Below are 23,838 nucleotides of genomic sequence, written 5' to 3' on the forward strand. Positions count from 1 at the left end.
GGGTCTCTGTTTCCACTTGTCCTTGCAAAATCTAGGGCGGAATATGTGGCCTCTCATCCCTAGTTAATTGTAGAAAAGTTGAGGTAGAGAAGAAGTGCGTTGACAGAGCTATGTGGGCAGATTAGTAATGAGTCGTCCAGGAATGGGATGTATCAAGAAAGAGAAGTGAGGGGGAAAGTTTATAATGTGCCTATGAGGCTGCCACAGGCTGACTGGCTGAACTGTAAAATGACATTCCAGAACAAGAGGTGATACTATGATTTAAAAATAAGATTTATTAACAAATCACAACCAAGCCAAAAGAAGCATGGGTAAAGTTTCCCTCATTTACTGCAGGATAATCTAAATGATCAGTTTTTGAGATTGTCCTCGAAAAGGCATTTTTCCATGCCTCTACTGCAGGCAGTTACATATCAGGAGACTCATGCTGCATCAGGCTCTGCTGACTGGGGATTGCTGCACTTGTGACTTTCAGTCAGTCACAACTAGGCTAGCCAGGTCTATTGGCTGCTTATAGCTAGGAGATAGATGGTAGAATCAAGTCCTTTCTACACCCAGTAACTGAAGGTTCAAACCACTATTTCTCCATTTCGGAAAAGGGGGTGTCATACTGGCTGGATTGGGGGGGGGAGCATTTATGAGATTGTTGGACATCAGTATGTCAAAATCATAATAATTCATATAAGATATATCATGTCAGATACTGTTAGAAAGGCTATAATGTGCTAAGTAAGATGATAATGTTTATGTTCATGTGTTATATGTGTAATTGAAGTTATGGATATGTTTGAGATATCTGTATTTCAAATTGTGCTGTGTCTGGGCAACTCCCCAGACAGGATGGTTGCAGAACAATAGCCTGCTTAATGGCCCATTAAGGCATTCCCAGATGCAAGGAGTCCAGGGGGAGAAGCCAGGGATATACCTGATGAGTCACCATGACTTGCCCATGTGACTCTGGACTCCTTTTTGGTTCCTGTAAAATTCTACAAGTAGCAAGGGCCCAGAGGATATATAAGGCAGAAGCCTTGGAATCCATTTTGTCTTCAATCCTGTTCAGCTTCCAGTCACCTATCTACCTCTGGACTAAGTCATCTGCAACTGAAGCTGTGAAACAAAGGACTGAGGCCCATCTGGTACTGGATGTATACCAGAGGGACTATACAAGCCTGCAAACTCCACAACTCTTCTAGAAACCTGATGTATATGGACTTTCAAAACATTTGTATGTATCTGATTGCTTTAATCCTATAACACTTCTCTTATAGTTTGTTCCTTTCCTTTTATAATAAACCTTTAGTTTTAGTTACTAAAGGACTGGCTGGCAGCGCGATATTTTGGGTAGGATCCAAGCTTATATTGACCTGGTACTGTGGCTGACCCTTTGGGGTCAGGGGAACATTTTTGGTAAAGAGCATAGAGTTTAAATAACTGGTCTCTTTACTGGACCTAGTGGCTGATTGGGAGCCAGAGACTGAAATGCAGTAAAGGGGGCTGTGTGTATTTGTGTACTGGCTCCTTGGTAACCGGTTTGGGGAATCAGAAGCATAGTTTGTGGCTGGTTGGGAAGCTTGACTTCAGTGTCACCCACCAATGCTGGGAGAATCTGCTCTCCTTTTACAGCCTGTCCTGACCTTGGCATTTTCAGGTGGTTGCCCTAGGCACCGGATGGGTCACAGGGGGAAAAACAAACTGCAGAGAATATCTTTTATCTGGAGACACTACTCTTTCTTTTCAACTTTAGCTGTGCTGCATATAACAGGGAAAAAAGAGTCTTCATTCCAATTCCTCGCCATGCAAACACATGGAAAACAATTCCCAAATAAGAATAAAAATCAATAATTAATGGGAAAATATCCTCAGTGTTTGGAGGAGAGGAAGGAATAGAAGTATCATCCTACTTCTGGAGCACTACTCAGAGATCACTAAACAAGACAGAGGATGGCAAGAAACCTCTTTTTCTTTCATAGCTCTGCCATTCCCTGAAAGCTTTCATTCCCCAGACCAGTGAAAGTTCCAACTAAAGGCCACCCTCTCACAGACTATGCTTGATTCAAATCAATATTATTGGTTCCTTGCTTTCTACAGTAGTAAATAGAAAAAATATTTTGTTTAAAAATACAAAAATCCTTCTACATATTCTCAAGTAACTGCCAAAGTAATTGTATAAGCTATAGATTATACCTTTGAATTGCTTCTAGAAGGTAAAATGAGCTAGAGAGATTTCTTCTATTCCAAAACTAGTTAATTACAAGCCTGCTCTTTGCTAGAAAATATCACCATTGCAAGTTACAAAGCTGTTTGTTTCAGCTACACCAGTGAAGCAAGATGACACACATCACTCCCTACAGCTCTTTGCAGTGTCACTCCACTATTGGTACCTTTCTTAGGGTTCCCAGCTCAGGTCCCAACAGCAATCAATAAAGAAGTCACTGAAGAGAGTGGTAGGGGGACTGTGAGATTACAATAAATGAACCATTGCTATAGTAATGTTAGGACTTAATGACCACACCAGCGTTGCAGCAGTGCAGTCTAACCTGATGCAGGATACAATGTTGGTGAGACTTGCTCTGAATGAGTATTAAGATGCTGCCAACACTTGTGCAACATCACAGTAACTTGTGTGTGTGGAGAGGAGCAGGCAGATTCATGCACCAGTGCAAAGATTGCGCCTCCCCTAATCAGAGGATGTGAGAGCTGGGACAGTCCCCAGGGAAGTTAGGGCAGCCCTGAGGATTGTCCTCATAATTGCTCTTTTACTGAAATGGCTCTTGTGGTTTTTGCAGAGGTGCAAAATTGCCAAGGCACAGATCTGCCCCAACCATGCTTCCTCCCTCTCCCAGTATGTCCCTTCCTTTGGCTCACCCCTGCCTGTCTAGCACAAAAGGGTTGTAGCACAAACATCGAATCTGACCGGAAATGTGCCTGAAATGGTGATAGCAGTGGAAAAGTTCTACAATGCAGACCAGCCTAGCAAGACCAGAAATTCCAGGCTGCAATGTAGGGCATGACTATTAAAACAACAGATACAATTTTTCCCAAAATGTATAGGTCCAATTGGAAGCAACACCAAGTTCTGTCTGTGCCCTGTGTGATTTAGACCTAAAATCTTGAAATGACTAACAGAATTAATTTTTTATTTGCTAACACACACACAGTTTTCATTGAGGAATATGTGACTTTCAGAGAACTCTGGAGTATTTTAATTGTTTTTAATACAAATGGGCTAAGATTTTAGAATAAAATATATATCTAATTTTTCACCAGACTGAGAATCACTAACATGAGATTTAAATGTTTGAATGCTTTTGATTATTATTTAAAGAAATAAATTCAGTAGTTGGAAAAGTAAGATCACTTACACAAACTCTCATCATCATGCCTTCTGTAATTACCTAACATTTTCATTCTATAGCTTTTTAAGCGTTTGGTACCTGGCGGAAGAAAATACAATCAGTACCATTTATCACTTCAGAGGTTTAACTTTTGTTAATACTCATGTGAGTAAGGATTACAGGACTAGCCCTAAGTGTTTTAGAATGAGATTTCCTACTTTGAGGCCAGATTATTCTCATCTTTCCCTGTGTGGAGGTTGCAGCCTTCTGCTGTCCATAGTTCACGTTTTACCCCTATTTCCATTATACATTTACCAGTATCAAAATGTTTCCTCAAATAAAAGACAAAACCTCTTCCTAACATTGCACAGCTAACAGGACCAAACCTAAGCCTATTCACGTGTCTCTAGAAACAACTAAGGGAATGTACACATTGTTGCTTGTGTAGGTCAAAGTCATAGCACCCCCAGTGCTTCCTTGCATACCTCTATTCTCCACCTAGAAGCTCCCTGTATGCCAGCCTCTCATCTCCCTTTATTTCAGGGACACTGCACAATGCTCTCTCTCTCAAGCCAGGGGTTCTGTGTGCCCCTGTTGCTCTCTGGAGATGGTTTCTTATCAGATTACCAGGATTTCCTAATTCTCCTCCCCGTGCCAGGGTCAGGTGCACAGCCTTTCCCCACTTCACCTACTCCCTCCAATTTCCCATTTCCCTCCTTCCCCCCATGCCAGGGTGCTCTGTGTTTCCCCCCTCCCCCCCGCCCCCGCCCTCATGCCAGGTTCACCCATTCTCTTCCTCACACCCAGTCCATGCCAGGGGCTGTTTTGGCCCCACCCTACTCCTCTGCAATTTTCCCCTATCCCCATCATTATTATTTCTTTTCATTGTGTCTGGGGGATAAATCATTCAGGGTGTCAACATGTTAAACTCTATTGGAATGATGGGCAGAGATGAGGTAGGGGTGTTCTTATGCTGGAAGATGTTTATGGGCACCATCAACCAGTTCTTTGACCTACAGACAGCTGCAGAAGTGCTTGAAGCTGAGGCGCTACTAAATGGATAACAGGAGTGCTATATGTCCCCCGTTTTCTGCCTTCTGGTTCTCCAGTTTTTCCCATATCAATATGTCTATGCTCATTCATGCATAAAGCATTCCTTGAAATTTTGAAATTGATCAGATGAAGCATTCAGAAGTTATCACTTTACAGACAGACTAATTTTCATGAATTTCCCCAGGTAGACAAGCCCAGAGAAACACCATGAAGTTGAGTGGAAGGCTTCAAAAGCTCAGCCAATTCAGGAAAAATTACTTAGAGAGTGCAGATCACTTACCTGAAGATCCAGTAAATCTTGACTTTTCATTATCTAGACAGAGGATTGATGACAGATTAGGATCATAGATTCAACCAGCATGTGCTGATGTACTGAAATGAATTGGGGGAAATGAGAGGGATTCATTGTCCCATGATAAAGAATTTATTTTAAGAGAATGGTACATGTAGTAGAGAGGGTGATCAGATATTCCGATTTTATAGGAACAGTCCTGATATTCGGAACTTTTTCTTATCTAGGCGCTTGTTACCCCCCACCCCCATTCTGATTTTTCACACTTGCTATCTGGTCACCCCTGTAATAGATGAAAGCCCTCTGGAAGTGACATTCTTTGTACCCACTGGTCTTTATTTACTAGTTTCAGTTTAATCAAAGAGAGAAATGAGCAAGATTTTCTTGAAGTGGGCAGGGAAGGAACTTCATCAATAAGATTTGCTCATCATTAATTCATGTAATTAACTACTTATTTACTATTTCCCCCTCTGTTTAAAAGTAGCATCCATTTTTCCACCTATATTGTTCTTTTTCTTCTTCAAAATGAAAAAAACTAAACGAGAGTCTGAAATTAGACTTGCAGTGTGTAACCCGGTTTATATCACTGCCGCCCAAAACGAGATCATGGAGATAACAAGTCTGCAACTACTGGTTACATTCAGGGCTGGCCTTACGGGCGGGTGATGTGGGCAACTGCCCAGGGCACTGCGTCTGGGGGGCATCATCCAAGTGCCAGAAGCTGGTGGCCTGGGCTGCTGGAACGAGGGTGATTGCGGGCGAGCCGGGGGCTAGAGACCCTGGCCAGCCAGGTGGGGGCAGGTGATGCCACCTGCAGCTGCCAGCCTGGCGTTGAGGCACAGGCAGCAGGGTCCACCACTGTGGAGCCAGTGGGCCAGCCCCTGGGTTCTCCCTTCCCACAGGCAAGGACGGCATACACCCGTTGTCCTCCTGCAAGACAGTTGGGGGTATATGGCCAGGGGAGTCCCCGGGCTCAGAAACTCTTCCCTGTACAACCTGGCTAGGCTCCGGGGCCAAGAGCTGGTCTTTGCGCACTGCGTCCCACGCTGCTTTTCTCAACCGCAACAAAAGGGCACCAAAGTACATGTTCACCCAGGGTGCCATTTTCCTTAAGGCCAGCCCTGATTGTATTGTTTGTAATGGAAATAAGATCAATGCAAATTGAATTTACCAGATTCAGTCGGTTTGTTTGCCAGCTGGTGTTTCTGTTGATCATCAGGTTTGGTGACCACCATGGAAGTGAGAGGTGTAACAAAACTGTATTTCAGAGAGAGTTCCAAAGCTCGGGCCACGTGCAGGTTTTTCTGTTCCTCTCGAGCTGAAACACTGAATTTGGCATTCGTGATGAAAAGAAATAAAGTGAACTATACAGCTGACTATGAGCCAGGGGTACTCAAACTTTCTCATAGCGTTGACCATATTTTAACAGGGATTTTCTAGTAACTTTGAATACAAGTAGTCCCACTGGTATAACTCAACTACTCATGTCTTTACAATTATGCACATGCTCATGTGTTTACAATATCAGGGCCTCTATAATTACAAGTAAATATACAAATGGACCTTGAAATACATGCTTTATGGACATGCTTCAATCATTTGTGTTTGGCAACACCACCACTGGCAATATACTTGACTGTACTATAGAAGTTCAGCACAGTCCAAATAAATAAATACTATCACATTTCACGGTAATAGTCCAAAACACAGCAGCATATAACACTGTCAGGAACTGCAAAGTATTGGATCGTTATTATATAATACTGTAGTATTCTTTTGACAGGGTATATTTTTAAGATTATGTGCAGGAATATTCACACTTTTTTTTCACCTTCCAATCATGTGAATGAAGAACATATGATTTGTTTTTATGAAGAAGTTTATGAAATTCAAAATACACAACATGAGGGTTTTATTAGCTTACGATTTTTCTAGCAGTTGTTGGATGGTTAAGTAAGCCCACAGTCTCTCAATGAAATTTCCAAAAATGTACTTCTGATGTTGAAATACTTTCTCCTTTTCTGTTATATTTGCTTCCTCCTTAAAAATCAGGTTACTAGTATGCTAAACGAATGAGAGAGAGAGAAAGACCAACCTTCAAGAGATAATTTTAAAGGCAATCATATTTTTACCCAATTCAAAAATAATATATTTAAAAGAAACTGAAGAGACCAGACAAAATAAATTGATATCATATGTGATACCTTTTCCTCAGTAACAATTCTTAGTGTTGGGAGATTAGATACCTATATACAATATTTACAATAAAACTGTACAGCCATATTTAAAAGGCACTATGTAACCTATTTAAATTCAAGTATTTATAGTAAATCAATACATACCGTCAAAGCTATATTCTGTAGTAGTAGACAGATGTTACCTTATTCTTAATTTAGCTGCCAGATTTATAAAAAATCTCACTTTTTACACCATTAATTAAAATATTTTAATAAGATATATGCCTCAATCGAATATAACAACTTAAATCTCAAATTCCCATAAAATAATTTCTAGTCATAATGAAATAACTTTCAGAAGCTCCAGGAAGACTAAAAGAAAGACTATTTAATAGGACATAATAAATGATCTATTTGCGCCATATTAATGACTAGTGTTTAATTATACTAATTTATTATACTTTTTCTCCACAAACTGTCCCTTATAAATAAACCACTGTTTAGAGCACAGGGTGATACTTTATTGACCAATAGGACCTCGCTCTGGTCTGTACATACCAAAAATTTAGTTGAACATAAACTGTATACAAGATATTCTTAAAAACATTTATTGATGTACTGCAGAGACCATGGAAATTTCATGACTATGCCATCTACAGTGTACATACAAATTTCTCTTTCTGTAGAAAACTCTCATAAATTATAAGGACTTACCGATTGAGCTTGAATTTCCACTGGCAAAATGTCAAGCTCATTGTCAATTTTTCCAGCTACCACAATTTCAGAACCATCAAAAAACAGTTTGAAACTGTTCTGAGTTAATTCCAGGATGGAATTTTCTGGATACTGTATTTCAATCTCCTTTAATATGGGAGTGGCCACTTCTTGATAAAAGCCCTGGAAAAAGAGAGCGAAACCAAGTGATTGTAAAACTAAGTCTAATTAAGTAATCTGTCAAATATAAAAAACATCTCAAAAGGTCTGGTGTTAATTTTTCTCTTTCTACAAAACTATACTGGGAACTCTCTTTACACATTGCCCAGTCTATTAGCATATATGACTGGAGATACCTTGGATTTAAATTGGATTTGGATTTCCATGGATAGTGACACAGGGAATCTGGTGGATTTTTGTGGTATCTTTCTATTGCCAGTGCACAAATTCTGTTTCACCAGTGTGCAACTTGAATTCCAGGACTGATAGGTAATTACATTTCACATACTGACTTCATTCAGTATATTCCAAGTTTCAGCTCAGATGGGTGCACATAAATGCATATCTGATCTACTTGACTCTGCATTATGCAAACTTCTCAAAATAAGCCTCTTTGGTAAGATTCAGTGAAGTTATTTTTCTGATCAGACAAGCAAATTACATAAACTATATTTCTCATGGTAATTTGGTACTTCTGCATTCATCCAGAACTAAAATATACAGGCATATGAAGAGGGAGATGGATCGAACTTCTTCAAACATCCAGAAAAAGTTCAGGTAGATGTTATCAGTGAGAGTTTATGGTTAATCTTGACCAGTGTGCTTCAGTGCTGTGTGTCAAACTACAGCTGAATGTCTAGAACTTTGGATAGTTATCTTTTTAGAAATGGAAATAAAATTTTAAAAAATCCGAACCAGGGATCAAAATTCCTTCAGTATTATTTCTGTTAAAGAATATATCTTTTTGTAGCACTAAATGACAGATTTCATCCCTTTGCACAAAATTGTAAATTTTCATTCATTTGCCCAGGAGAGAGGATAGAATTTCAAGATTTGGCCCTGTATATGCCACAAACATTTTTGCTGACCCTAAAAACTGGCCTGCATATGCACACGAAATTTGAGGAGAGAACCAGTACCAGCTTTTGCTCTCTTTGAGAGCCACAAAGGTTTTCATATGTGTTCATTTCACAGTTAAGAGATTCCTGGCATGTTTTTAGTTGATTTAAGTAGGCCAGAGTCACTTGTTGATATAACGAGAATCCTGTAGCACTTTAAAGACTAACAAATTTAATTTCTGCAGGCATAAGCTTTCGTGGGCTGCAACCCACTTTGTCACATGCAAGAAATAGAAATCAGACAGGAGGATATATATACATCCAAGGGTAAGGAAAAAAAATGAAGAGGGTAGGTGTTAGCGAAGTCCATTCAGTTAGAGTAGATGAGGCTTATTCACAACCATTGATTAGATGGTGAGAATTTGTGAACAGTGACAATTACTTCTTGTAATGAGATAACCATTCCAAGACCCTATTCAGACTCACTTTGATTGTGTCAAGTGTGCATGAGTTCCAGCTCTGCACTTTCTCACTGAAGTCTGTTTTTGAAGTTTTTTTGTAGAAGTGTGGCAACTTTCAAGTCAGCTACAGAGTGTTGATATGTTTCCTAAATTATTAACAGAACCCTACCTGAAGCTGCAAGTCAGAATCAGAGTCCTCGTATATACGACGTGCTATTCCTCCATTGTCTAGAGCCATCTTCTCAAGGAACTTGTAACTGACATCAAAACCAAAGCCAAGACAATAGAGGACATACTTTCCTTTGACAGCCTTCTGTATATTTTGTTGAATTATTTCAACATTTCTAACACCTGTGATGAAAAAAAATACAGTATATATGTGTGTGTGTTAGAGATTTTTTTAAATATAGAAAGACAGCAATAGGATGTACTGAAAATTTTGCTTCAAACTTCTTACAAGTAATTCAAAATAAGTGAAACTTTAAAAAAAAATAAGTTGCTGAGTTCTGTTAAATAAGTTGAGGGTGAAAATACCACTCTGCTTTTTCAATGACTGTGTTTAATTCTCCATCTATATATAAAACAATAATATATATTAAAACAATTAATAAAATAACAATACAATAATAATATATTAATAATTATTATTATTCAGATCTTCCAAGTTGTGTATGGTATTTTACAAACTACATGGCTTAAACATGTCCCTGAACCAAGGAGCTTACAAACTGATTTGGACAGATACAACATAAACAAAGGCAGAGGCACGGGGATGATGGCGGAAGACAAACTAGCATTATTAACAGAAATTATACATGTACATTGAGAGAAAATGAATAATCTCATGTGCAATCCAGATGAACTGTAACTTAAAAATTGAATTGCTTCTCTTTCTCCCCCCATCTAGCCACCATTGTGGCTACTGCATTGTAGCTTTTCATACAATATAATATTGAAAATCACTAAGGGCCAATCCTGGAACGTTTTCTCACGTGAGCAATCCCATTAATTTAGTGTTACATGATGAATCAGTAAGCATCAGGAACAAAATTCAGGTCTTCAGACTGCCAGTCTCCTACTCTACCTACCAGACCAGTATTATTTTAATTTATGTAGTAATATTATGGGGCAAAGGTAATTTCTCCATCTTGCTAATCTTTTAATTTTGTTTTTAGTTAAAATAAAGTCATTGGGTTGTGAGAATCAGTAGACAGGCCTACCCCTTATGGGTTTTCCATGTATAGGGCCTTGGTTTGATGCAATCTTGCAGTAATAGAAGAGAAGCTGATGCCTCATGCAAAACTTTGAAAATCTTTGTTCAGAAGCAGTTGTGCTCATTTCATAGCTTGTGATTTCTGTGTTTTCTTTTCTAGTTCTTAGTTGCTTAAGGAAATTAGCATGAAAACAGAATATTTTGTTTCTTAAGTCTCATCTGCACTTGGTGCATGTTTCTCACATGCCATAATCGCTTAATTGTGACATCAGAATTAGCAGTTTAATTACTTTCTCACATGATAATCCTCCTGTCTTGTGATATCACAGTGAGTTGCTAGTCAAGAACAAAATTCACAAAAGATTACAGAATAAGAAGTACTATCAAAATACACAGTCAGATTTTAGGAAGTGAGGGGAAAGTGTTGTAACCTAACCCAAAAAGGATGCACACATGTACAACACAAGCAGTTCTGATGTGTAAACATGTTTTGGCTAGCCTCCCTCACCCCTCACAGATCATAAATTGCACAAAGGATTGTGTTTAGATTGTATTTCCTGTCAAAGGGTGTACGCTCAAACATGCAGACCATTGCCACCAGCTCAAACTTGTCTCTTTCCATCCTCCTTTCAAGTATAGCCTGAATAAGTAGCTTCTCTGCATGTTTTGAGTGGACCAAGTACGGGTGACAACTTCCACCCCACTCCTGGGCATGGATTTCCTAGTATGCAGACCAGGTACAGAAACTACCACAACGTGAATGTAAAAATTGCATAATCCAGAGGGCGGGGAGGGACGGGACAATTACTTTACTGTGATTAACTTACCAACAGTGGGCTGGCCATCTGTCAGCAAAATTATCATGGAAATGCTTTCTCCTTGCAATATCTCAGCATAGTTGGCCTTATCCAGTGTGTTTGCTGCAGTCAGTAGGGCGTTGTTGATATCAGTTCCTGTCATAGAGAAAATACGCATGATTCTACATCTAAAAATAATCAAAGAACCCAATCAGTTTACCTCAGTTCTAAAGAGGCACTTGATTGAATATAAAAAAATAACATGAGAGGAAATTGTAAAAGGTGGTGAATTTTTAGAGAGAGAGGAAGATTTGATCTTTTAAATTAGCTGGTTTACTAATGATGGGTTAAATTGAATTGTACATTAATTATGCTGGGGTACAGTATCTTTAAGTTATGTCAAGAGGAATATAGACGGGGGGGGGGGGGAAGGGGGCATTTTTTAGTGTTTCTACAGATCCATATAAAAATAAATAAAATAGGTGTAAAGTTCCAGAGGGGTAGTAAAATAGGTGTAAAGTTCCAGAGGGGTAGTAAAATAGGTGTGTTATCATCTATGAGACCAGAATTTAAGAAATGTTACTTAGATGCAGTTGAGGAGTCTAAGGCTTGTGCCACTCACTGATGGTCTTCATTAGTATCAAATGCTGAGGTCTGAACGTTCAGTCAAGTGTAAAACAAAATTAATAGCATAACAATAGACAGTAAAATAAACTTTTAGGCATCACCATTCACTAATGGTTATATTAGCTTGTTGCTTATAAATAGAGCTGTGTGAGAACTGGAATTTCCGTTTCACAGAAAATTCTGTGATTTAAAAATTTATTTTTGTTGTAAATCAGAACAAAACATCATTTTTTTGAATTTTTCTGTTTCAAGTCAATTGAAATGTTGCATTTAGATTGACTTTATTTAAAAAATTTTTTTATTATATATTATAATGTGTTATATAAAATAAAATACACCTTGAAATGAAAAGCTGTTTCAAAATGAAAAACTGAAACATTCCATTCCACTAAGGTGGACCTTATCAAAACATTTCATTTAAATTATTTTTAAGTTAAATATTATGGAACATTTCAGTTTTGCTACATTGGCCTTTTCTGAGGAAAAAGGTTCTCTGTGAAAATTTTAAACTAGCTCTATTATAAACAATCATATGTATAAAAAGGAAAAATTCCCTTATGCCTTACATTTCACAACTGTAAACCATCTGTATATGTGCATGTAACAGTTTAGTTGCCAGTTGATCTTATTAATGTAACCAATCTTCCTGTTCCTTCTCATCCCTAGTATTTGTTAAAAAATAACTGGTACCTCCTGTCTAAAATTAGTATGTAAATTCTTTGAGACAGGTATCAGGTCTTATTTTGTCTGTAAAGTACCACATAACATAAATTAATAACAACAGTTTGTTCTAAGAGTTATTTCATGTACTCTGTGGTGAGTGTCTATGTTTAAAAGTATTTAGACATCATCTTTACCTCCTCGAGCCATAATAGTTTTAACATATCTTTTAGCACTTTCCACATTTTGTTCAGTTGCTTGTAGCAAAGTATTGTTCCATTCAGTAACCCGGCTACTGAAGGTTATTAAGCTAAAATGATCTTCAGGTCTGAGGTCTTCCAAAATCTTCATGAGAGCATCTCTCGTCTGTTAAAAAGTGGGGGGAAATGCATTTTTTTATTTTGTACTTTATCAGAATTTGAATTTAAAATGGAGCTGCAGCTTGTTAAGGTATCTTTATTTTTCCTGCATAGTTAGTATTAAATAATGAGGGTTGTCTTCAGAAGAACAGAATATATTACAGCACAATATTTGTGTTATATACTCAAATGCAAATGTTGTAATTCACTTGTCATAAGTTTCAAATTTATAAACTTTGGATCATATACAGTTGAATTAGGAAGAATCTCTGGATATGTAAGTCTTGATATACAAGGGATTACACTTTAAAATGATCAAGTTAAACAAAGTCACATGTGCCTATTTCCAAAAGCATGGCTTCTAGCCTCTGAAAATGTTGCATGTTTACAAAAGTAACAGGAGTTTTAAAACTGAACTTCACAGTTATTTCCTTGAGTGAGATAGAGCTGCTGGTATATGAAGCACCTTTAGAAATTACAGTGCACTCATCAGCTTTTAATTATACAATAGCACAGATAGTGTGACTAAAGTATATAAATATAATTCTGTATCTAAGAAGCCAGTTACCTGTTCAATTTTTCTGCCTGCCATAGAGCCACTTTGATCTACAACAAAGATGACATTTTTGGGAAATGTTGGCATTTCACTGGGTGCAAAGTAATGCACAAAATACCCATTTACGATCTGAAACACAAAGGTTAATACATACAATTATCACTCCACATTATTGTGACATAGCCACAAGAACAGATCCATCATCAACTCGCTAGTCTTCAAGACAAATCCAAACAATATTTTCTCAAATAATTGTTGAAACATAACTTTTAATGAAAAACAACGCCCTATGTGTAGTGTAATTCAAAAGACAGTCATACCCTGTTCTTTCTACTACATTCCATGGGACTATGCCATTCTTGAGAAGCGTGGTCTTCCATCATAAACAGTATTGTATCACGACAATTAAGTTCAAACATGTAAGCTTTGTCAAAACAAACTTTTATAAACACAACATAAAAAAACTTCAATAGAAAAGATACATTTTGACAGGAATAACATTACCCTACAGTGTTTGCAACCTAAATTTTGCAGTATCCTGCAAATACACAAAAAACAGAAAATAAAATTGATTAGAAATAAAGTTGAAATTGACTAGTTTATTTTTGTTGCTCTCAGAAAAAAGCAGAGTAAAGAAAACAATAAAAATGATGAAATGTAATTCAAGTTTTTAACATTTTGTATTAATAATCTAAGAGGTGGTTAGCAACACTATTATCCTAATTATATCTTTAAATGCTCTTCTGCCCAACCCTTTATCAAACTACCCTCTTACTACACAACCACTACAAAAAACATCCATAACTACTGTTGCAAGGGAAAAAATGATCTGGCAACGAGTGTGAACAGAAAGATAAAAGGGGACGAGAATTTAGGTTGCAATGTGGGGTCTGCGGTATATGTAATTTGAGGTAATGGCAATGTGATTGTGGATGGAGGTTAGAGGGTATTACTGTTAAGTGGCTTAACTTTCCATTTTCCTTGCTTTTGTTACTTTGTGTCAATTGTGGATTGTGCCTCCACTTCTTCACAACCTTTTTTCCTTTCACGTATTAATTTCTTCATACTGTATGTTGGAGTGTCACATATTGAATGAGCCTGAGAGTTACATGAATCATTTAAAATAGCACATCATTTCAATACAAAATGTTTTTAGTTTAAAATCTGTTTAATAAAGTATAATTTGAATGAGGTTCAAATTCTAAATTTGTTAAATAAAAATGAAAAACTAAAAAATAGAGAATAAAATTATTCTTTTGAGCATTGACTAGTTTAGATTAACTGTGTGTGTGTCACATGCAATAGATAGAGCAGGTGAGATTCTTCACCCAGTGGCAACTGCTTGCTTCTTGTGTAACTGCGTGGCATAAATCTGGAGTAACAGGATGGAGAATCAGGCACATTCTATTATGCATACCACAAAAATAATTGCTCTAAAACAACTGAAATAGAATCAAGTTAATAACTTTATCATCTATTTGAGGGGTTGTTTGGTTTTTTGATTATTTAGCAACATTTATCTAGGCACCTGTTAACTGTAATTCCCATTTTTAAACTCAAACATATACACTAAATTAGTAAAATAATATAGAAAGTGAACTGCATATTATACTTTGAACTAGAGGGTGTATTGGTCCACAAACCTTTTTACACAGATCCATTCTTTTATAATAAAAATTTTATAAAAATTGTTTTACAACATAAATAGAGTTAAACATAATATACACACAACTAATTACTATTTAACAATTGTCTAAATCAAGTCAGCTAATCTCATTTACAAAAGACACTGGCAGATAATCCTTACATCTGCTAGAACTGGAAAATCCCTATTACAGAAAAAGAGCACAATCCCATATAAAACTAATTTGTGAATAGATGATCTCTTCCTGCAAAGTACTGAGTGCCTTTTCTGGGTTTACTGATTACCTTCAACTCCTACTTACTCTGAATTGATGACTACACCTTTTAATTGTACTATAGCAGGTTCAGAATCTATCAACCCACGATATCTCTCATTTGCGCTTCATCTCACTTCTGTGAACCATATGTATACTTGTTACCTGTATATCTCCTGCACTGACACTTCTTTTAACATCGTAACGTATGATAAAATCTCCATCTAGGAGTGTTTCCTCAAGTTCAGGACTCTTCTTTTGTTGAGCTATTGTTGGTTTAAATAAAATATGAGCCTGAAAATTAAACACAAAACAACTAAACTAAAATTAATCACAAACGTAATAACAACTAAAAATAACAGGTAAATTCCCATTAGCATTACAATTTTCCTGCTGATGTTTACCTTGGTCTCATTCTGCACCTTTGTAAGAGCTTCAGTTAACTCATTTGTCATAAAGGTGCTGTCAGTTTCCAGGAAGTTTATACCCTGCGGTTCAAAGATGCGGATATCAATCTGAAGGAGAGAGAGAAAATGGGTCAGCATTATTTGGCAGCTGCAGATTGCCCTCACAAGTTAGCTGCATTTATTCCTAAAGCTTCTAGGTGTAGCTTACCTGAAAGTGTTTAACAAGCTGCTTGGGTCTGACCTTAAACAACAATTCATACTTCCCCAATTTTCGCTTTAACAGCTCCTCATAGATCAGCTCAAAGGTAACTTTACTGGCTGGTGCAACATTGACTGAAACATGAAACTGCTCTAGTTTCCTTCCAGTGGTTCTGAAAATAAGAAAAATTGGCATTTAGCTTTTTGCTGTGAATATTTATAGGGGATGTTGCCAAAGTTTCCATTTGCTTGGGTTTAAAGAGTGGTCAGTGGCACAGTCAAGGAGAGAGACAGGTCACTTTGCTTAATGTAAATACAATTTATTCACATCCTAAGGAACATTACATACCATTTCAAATTTATTAGTGTACATCCATTGGTAGGAGATGAGTTTAGATCCATTGGTAGGAGATGAGTTTAGATTTGTAGTAGAAGCCTAAAGGCACTGGAGGTTGGAATTAATGTCAGTGGCAGTGGGATGGAATAACTGAAAACCACAGATTGAGTACTCCCCTCCAGTGCAATGTTGCCTAAAGTTCTGAAGCATTCTAAGGTCCTGAACCTATCAAGGGGTAGGTCCAGACATGTTGTTACCCCCTAGCGTAGTACAGGTCCATAGAGCTTTCCATCCAAGCCCATTTCTGGGTGAGCTATGAATAGTTCCCCTTGTGGCATCTGTTGCTTAGATTGGTTTTAATCTAGTAACTCTCTGAAGTCGTGGATTTTTTAAACGAATGTGACCTTAAAAGCAGCAAATAATTACTTTGTGTAAGAGGAAAGTTTTTTTCCATTTTTGCTATTGATTTGAAAAGCATTTTGGCACTACCCCTTTTTCACCTTAGTGTTTAGCCAAAATTCAGGGTCCTGCAGGTTGTTTCAGTTAGGAGGAGAAATTGATGATGGAGCCAGATATCTCTTTTATGCAATCCTGTTTATTTACAAAGAATGCATTAAGTCCTGGTCCTTTTTCCTTGAACACAGGGGGAAAAAATCAAACAGTAGGAGATATTTTCTTTGTTCACATTTCCAAGTCAGCACTCAGCCTCCAAAAAGCTCTCTCTAGGCTTTTTCTTTGGGCCATGTACCCAGTGCTTATTCTGCTGTCTCCTTGGCTTTCTGCTTGTTATCTGAGTCTGCTTCTGTGGTGTTTGTTTCTTGCTGCTTCCCTTACACACACACATTGCTCCAATCTAATCCGTCTCCCACCTCTGAGTTTATCAGATCATAGTAGAACTCCCTGAGCTCCCCCGCCCTTCCTTCCCACCTTGCACTACAGGGTTAACTCCGACTCCAGCCTTGCATGTGGCTTTGTTTTGGACAGAGCCCCCTATTGTTTCAGCTATCTATTCCATAAAGGAGCTCAATTGCTTTTGTACATTTCTTCTGAATAACAGGTAGCTGTTACACCCATCAGTTTCAATGCAGTTTAATCCAACCCATAATATTTAAACTGAAAAAAAGAGGAAATAATAGTGAATCAGAATTGCTGCTTACTTGACAAGGCCGGCACTTTGACCATGTGAAACTGCAATGTCATATTGCTCTTGTGCAGATGCTTTCTCCTTTATTGTTCCAGGGTACGTCTCTCCATCAATCGACCTAAAAAAAGTTTTAAAATATTAATATTGAGGGGTGGGATCTGCAGGTCTGTGGGAAGGGTAGGGGGAGGAATTCTATGCCCTGTGGTTCTCAGGACATCTGCACAGGAAGCCCTTAAGTCTCACCTCCCTCTAATCACCATAGTTCACTAGGAAGCCATGGTGTCATTGTCTTTGTGCCTACACACAAACACCCTGTCTACACTTAACTCCCGGATTTGGCGGCAGTCGACGGGAGTTACGCAAGCTACGCAAAAAACTTGCATAACTCCCGTCGACTTCTGGGCTCCTCTTCTGCACGCCGTCTTCACTGCACTGTGCCGATGGGAACCGCGTTCCCGTAAATGCAGTGCTATGCCACTTGTGAAGGTGGTCTTAGTAAGTCGATTTCTGGATCGACTGGGCGGGTCTTCACTGACTGCTCAGTTGATCCAGAGAAATCGATCTGACGGCAACAACTTTGTTGCCGTCAGTGTAGCTGTAGCCTCAGACACCCTTTGAGGCAGTTAGGGGTCATGTATAGCAAGAATATCAAGCAGAATTGACCTCTAGTGAAATTCCTGCAATACATTATGCTGTCTGGCTAGGATACAATAAACTTTGCACAGAAGGCAGGCTCATTTATTTCACTTCCCTATATTATATCCAACTTTCATTCTCTACTTTTCCATTCTGCACACCATTATGTGAGAGAACCTCTGACAATTCAACTGCCCTTCCATTCTTCCACAACTGGTTTTCAAAATGTTTCACTCAGTGTATCATCAGAAAGGTGCACTGGTGCTCTAATACACCACAGATTGAGAACCGTGTTGTTAGCATTAGATGTAGCAGACAAGCCTACATGCTGAAATTAGTGATGAAAGCGGTCTTAGGTAATTCCACTTCGAAAACAGCCTCCTGGGATTCATTAACTTTGTTGACAACTTTGCTGGTGATAACAGTTTGAGCAAATCGAGATGTAACTGTAGAGTCCACATGCAGGCTGTGGATTTCAATGGCATTCTGGAAAAAAGAAACATTGAAATAGAAAGTGTAGTGAAATTCAGCTACCACCATAATAAAAGATAGCTTCAAATACTGAGGGGTGGGGAGGCTGGTGTAATGTTCAGCTCTCTAGAAGCGGCAGGGGGCTGTTGGCTTCCTATCTGAGGTAAGATTGCTGACACTAATGGAAAAGGCAGACTGTTCCTATTTTAAAAAGCAAAACTGAATTGACCATTTGTGGCTTCAACTGAGGCTCACACAGGGTGTCATGCTGATGGCTATGATCTTTACAAAATTTTCACTCAGTTCACAACAGCAGAGAGTCCTATTTTCCATTCAAAATCTGTGATCAAGCTTGCTCACTGCTTGCTCTTTATTCACATCCCCATAATGACCATTTTTATTGTATATAAAACTGTGGCCAGTTCTGCATAAATTATTCCACGGAGGGCTTTGGCTGAACAGTAAGCCATTCTGAAATCTCATCCTCTCTGCAGGTGATTACGATGCTGGACAACTATCTGTACTGACCACCAGTAGAGGACTTAGCTCACAAAACTGGACACCTAGTTAATGCCTCTAAGTATTTGGCCCAAAGATCCAGATGGTCTTCCTTTTTTCCCCCCATTCTCTCTCTCAAGTAGGACTTAGGTGCACATTTTGCAATCCGGCAGCTTCTGGTCACATGTGACGTTTGGCAGGTTAGAGCCCTGTGTGGGCTGCCTCCTCTGTTTGCACAGACAGAAGATACCCTTGAAATGCATCTGTTTCAAACTATTTAACTCTTTCAAAGCCAATAATGCTTAGAAAAATATGCCCCGCTACCTTAACAGGCTTTCACTGTGAAAATTTCATCAAGGAACTCCAATGGGAAACTCTTGGGATGTTATTGTAGCACCTAAGATTTTATTAAAGGTGTTTTTCCATGTGTGGTGTGGGGCTGTAGACTGGTCCAAAAGAATTTGTCAGCGTGTGGATGGCAGTGTATAAATCAGAGTTCAACCACCACAGCATTTTTGATAACCACAGTCATGATAAAACTGTAAATCTGAAGTGAACCTCAACCAATAGCATCTTTAAGAGTTAATAGCAAAATTACTTATAAAAAGTTTAATGTCTAAAAAAAAAATGTCACATCTCTCTTTTCACTTATCCATACTGAACCTGAAGATCTTTTAAACTGCTAGATGATTATTAATTAAAATAATCATTCACCTCTATGTTTTGCTCACCAGTACATAGCATCTATTTTAAAGCTGTCAGTTTCTTCACAGTCAAGGTACTTGCCTTCATGACTAGTTTTAATCTCATTTGAACATAATTGTGAACAGATGAGATACATAAGATTACAGTATGCTGACCACAATTTAGTGGTCAGCCAACATCATAGACCAGGAGATGTGCTCAGCACCCTGTCAGCTATAAAGAAATTCAAAACACTCAGGAATACGTAATTTATTGCCTCTTTTGCTTGTTCTATAGCTAGTTTCAGAACTGTGCAGGCATCAGCCAAGATAATGGTGTACAAACAAAGGTATTTGGCAAGATAAACAGCTTCAGAATATTTGTAGGATGAAGGAGGGAGCAATGGGATAGGCAAATTAAGATTTCAATCCACACTGTTATGGGACAATGATGAGCAATGATGATGCTATCATTTACAAAGCACTTCACAAACATCAACAAATTAAACTGGTGACGAATTAACCCACTGCTGCCATAAACAGACTAAAAATTGTGCCTTTACACCCTTCTGCTCGACCTAGAACAGTGTTTCTCAACCTGGGGGTTTAGAGGGGTCGCAAGTGCAGAGCTGGTATTGGGGGTGGCAAGAAAGGCAATTGCCTGGAGCCACAGGGGCGCCATGAAACTAAGTTACATGCCTCAGCCCCGTGGGGGTGGGACTCAGGCTTCAGGGGTACAGTAGTTTGGAAAGGTTAAGAACCACTGACCTAGAAGTAAAGGGTTAAAAACTCCCCCCTCCCCCCGCATGGCCCCCTGTAGATTGCTCACAGTACTGATGAATAAGCCAAACTAAGAATAATCAAGGGGGTATTAGACAGTGTTGCAAGCCATCAAAGGACCTTCATGAAAAACATGACAGTCAAATCAAAACATATGGGACAATTATGAAAAAAATCATGTGTGTATGTCTCTCGCTCTCTCTCTTTTGGCTGCTGGGCATTGCTTTTAGATTCACTGCCATCTTGGCCCTTAGCCTCGGTGGTTCATAAGTTAAAGCGCATATTGTGTCAAAATGAAGGACCACCCAGGCAAGGCAGGGTCCAAATAATTGTATTGAGTAAATATATACAACATACAGGCAAGGCCTAGTTGTGTAGTCATACTGTGGTTCTGGCTAGCTTCTGGAAGACAGTGAGTACCCTAGAGGGCTCACAAAGCTTTTAAAGAAATAGCAACCCTATTACTGTTCACTGCACCATCATTGCAACACACACGACTCATAAGACCAGTGATGAGAAATCTAAATGGAACACCAGGCTGAGGAGAGCAGCTGCTGTGAAATGGCCACAATTCTCAAATGCGGAGGCCCTTGGTTTCTTGCCTCACTGCTCCCTTGAAGCAGTTACCCTCTTCACAGAAATCAGAGTTACTGTGGCAAAATCAAACCAGCTGAGTCAATTCTAGCTCCGTTCAAAACAAGTGGGTAAAAAACAAAGCCCTGGAAGAACAGAAGGAAAATAGTTATGGCCCTTTTTGTGGGGGGTTCTCAGTATCCCCCAAATATCTCCCCTTGTGTTTACTGCCCCTCCCATTTTCAAATATCTTATATCACACTCTGCATAGTAACTTTCCCTCTTAGGGAAGCGACCTGGGCTCTCCTCCTTCTAGATCTCGTCTCCATCACTTCATGAGACAGAATCTCATTTCCTGTTTGATTCCTTTGTGTTGCTCAGGAGGATTCTGGCCATAACTGGCCAGCTGAAAATTCCTTCAGCAGGGGCAGAGTTCTCAGCTGATATAAAAAGTCAGAGGAGCTGGCTTCTGTGCCAGTTGCCCCAATGCCCACAAAACGTGGTATAGGATCATGTCAGAGAGAGGAAGGAGCAGGGAGGAACTCTGCTGTGTCAATCCTCAGACGATGTATGGTCCAATACAATGGGCATAAATTAGAGCAATCCCAAGGCTACTCTAGCTCATGCTACAGCCAGCACACAGACTGACCCACAGAACCAGGATGCTAGTTAGACCACCTTCCTTTGGCCTCCATCAGGTGAATTTCAGATGCAGGAAAGAATCTAGCCCCATGTGTCTACCAGAAAAGCATCATTAGAGAGCAATCTATAAACTTTTCTTTACCCACCTCAAGTCCCAAGGCTAAGTACCTCCCCCCTCAGCTGTGCTCCCTGGTACTACCAGCCTAGGAAGCAGAGGACCAAGTGTCACAACTACACCTTCTAAAAAACATCCATAAGTACAGAATGTCTGACACTCCACAGGAATATTGTTTTATAACATTCTTGTAAGATTTTCCAATGTATGAGTTTATTCTATCATCAGAAATAAAGAACAAACATTTAAACATGTTTTCTAAAATGTAATCTTACTTTTCATTAGGCCATTTACCACACCACCCTCCCCCTTTGATGCATTTGTGACATTACATTAAACTCATTTTCAGCTTCGAAGAAATAAAAGAAGCTAATTGCCTTCCTCTTTCACATCTCATGGAAACTAATTATTTCCTCTAAAGAAGCTAGCGATTTCATGGGCCAAATTCAACCCTGATGTAAGCAGTTGCAACTGCTTCAAATTTACTCAACAAGACCCAATATGTCTCCCTCCAAGACTGATCACACATTTCAACAGACCAAAAGAAAGTCCTTAATAGATCCCACCCTTCTCACACCACAGTGTATGTATTCACAGAGTGGCTAATGGTTCCAACATAAATGAGCTGCAGTACATGACTGAAGATTGAAAATTCATTCATTCACTTATACGCTGTTGAAAAGTTAAGAAACTAGCTCAGACATGCTATCATTAACAAACAGACTCAATACCTTGTGCTCTGTATTTTCTGCTAACACTATAAGTGAGGAAAAGACCAGCAATGCGACAAACACTCGCCCTTCCATTTTGGAAACACCAGCTCTCAAAATGAAAACCTATTTACTAGCTTCAGTTAATGAATAACTAGTAACTGGGTTGTGCAGAAGTTCTGGGAAGACCACAAACCTAATATTTACACAATAAATGCTGTAAATAAATCAGATCATTAAAAGCATCTTTTCCTAATAGCTTTTTTTTCAAGGTGTTATGATCCTAAAATTTATTTTATGGAACCATAAATCTAGGATCTGTAATTAACAGCTTCCATTATATTTCCTGCTCAAACTTAACTTTCAAACTGCCTATTAATATCATAGAACTTACACACAAATATGGTATCAAAAGGTGATTGTGAATGGAGATCTGAAATAGCACATGGCCATTGTCAAATAACACTTTGCACTTCTATAGCACCTTTCCTTTAAAGGGTCTCAAAACACTTCAGATATAAGGCATACAACACATGTATGATGTTAATGAAATAGTAGCCCATTATTTTTACGGGTAAACTGAGACAACAAAGAAAAGAATGACTTGTCAAAGGTCATACAGTATGTCATTCGCAGAACTAGGAGTACAACAAGGAGTCATAACTTCCTATTCTCCTTAGTCTAACCACTAGACACAACCATAATACTTAAACATTTTTGGAAGTACCTAGGACTTGACAGACACTAAATGTTTAATGCTGTTGCCTATGACCGTAGTATCTGAGCAGCTGCCATGTAAAATCAATAGCACTATCTAGTTCCTAAAGGAATTTATGGAGTCTCTGGTACCTAAGCTATAAAAGCATAGCTCTATGCTGCTTCAAATAATGATAGGTGTGGGGATTACATTTATTTTCCAAAAGATGCAAAGCTATCATATGTGTTTTTGCACCTGCTTTTCTGTTTTGTTCATGTTGCCGTCTATATTATTTAGGCAAAATTTGCACTCACATACATACAACTCTCTTAAGATGTCAGTTGTGATGCATTGGAGGAGAATTTTTTCCCCCTGAATCCACATTTCACTTTTGCATAATAATGGAATTAAAAAAATGTAAATACAACAGTACCCATCTAATTTGAGGAGCTGTCCACTGGTGGTAAACAAATCTATGCATTTTAGGTTTTTCTATCACCGTGGTATTTGAAAAGGCCTGATCCAAAGCTCATTGAAGTCAATGACAGTCTTTCCGCTAATTTCAATGAGCTTTGGGCTCAAATGTAGAACAATTAATAATAGCACCGAGCATGCTTTGATGGGCAATCCTTCTCATGTCACTAGTTTTCATGTTTGGTTATTGGTTTTTTTTCCTTCACTTCTTTCCTTTTTCCCATTCAATATATGGGTTTGTCTACACTGAGCAAAAATAGCTCCCCATATGCA

At 38.5% G+C, this 23,838-nt stretch overlaps 1 protein-coding gene across 2 annotated transcripts in view; it reads right to left on the bottom strand.

Annotated features, from left to right (window-relative positions):
• Positions 1 to 22,508, bottom strand: part of ITIH4 (inter-alpha-trypsin inhibitor heavy chain 4) — a 33,639-nt gene extending 11,131 nt beyond the window's left edge. The window contains exons 1-15 of one of the 2 annotated variants that reach the window (XM_067568124.1): positions 22,416 to 22,508; positions 18,248 to 18,408; positions 17,300 to 17,404; positions 15,816 to 15,978; positions 15,605 to 15,715; positions 15,366 to 15,494; positions 13,315 to 13,431; positions 12,585 to 12,753; positions 11,131 to 11,256; positions 9,260 to 9,441; positions 7,572 to 7,754; positions 6,605 to 6,744; positions 5,852 to 6,006; positions 4,669 to 4,701; positions 3,363 to 3,434 (exon numbers count right to left, since the gene is read on the bottom strand). In XM_067568124.1, coding sequence (XP_067424225.1) covers positions 3,363 to 3,434; positions 4,669 to 4,701; positions 5,852 to 6,006; positions 6,605 to 6,744; positions 7,572 to 7,754; positions 9,260 to 9,441; positions 11,131 to 11,256; positions 12,585 to 12,753; positions 13,315 to 13,431; positions 15,366 to 15,494; positions 15,605 to 15,715; positions 15,816 to 15,978; positions 17,300 to 17,404; positions 18,248 to 18,408; positions 22,416 to 22,490 — 1,921 coding nt within the window. In that variant the 5' untranslated portion in view covers positions 22,491 to 22,508. The remainder of the gene's footprint in view (positions 1 to 3,362; positions 3,435 to 4,668; positions 4,702 to 5,851; positions 6,007 to 6,604; positions 6,745 to 7,571; positions 7,755 to 9,259; positions 9,442 to 11,130; positions 11,257 to 12,584; positions 12,754 to 13,314; positions 13,432 to 15,365; positions 15,495 to 15,604; positions 15,716 to 15,815; positions 15,979 to 17,299; positions 17,405 to 18,247; positions 18,409 to 22,415) is intronic. The other variant, XM_067568125.1, reaches the window with a different exon arrangement.
• Between the last annotated feature and the right edge of the window lie 1,330 nt (positions 22,509 to 23,838).

Source organism: Emydura macquarii, unplaced genomic scaffold, assembly GCF_026122565.2.
Source record: "Emydura macquarii macquarii isolate MOO-44397 ecotype Brisbane River unplaced genomic scaffold, CSIRO-AGI_Emac_v2 contig_2846, whole genome shotgun sequence".
NCBI lineage: Eukaryota > Metazoa > Chordata > Testudines > Chelidae > Emydura > Emydura macquarii.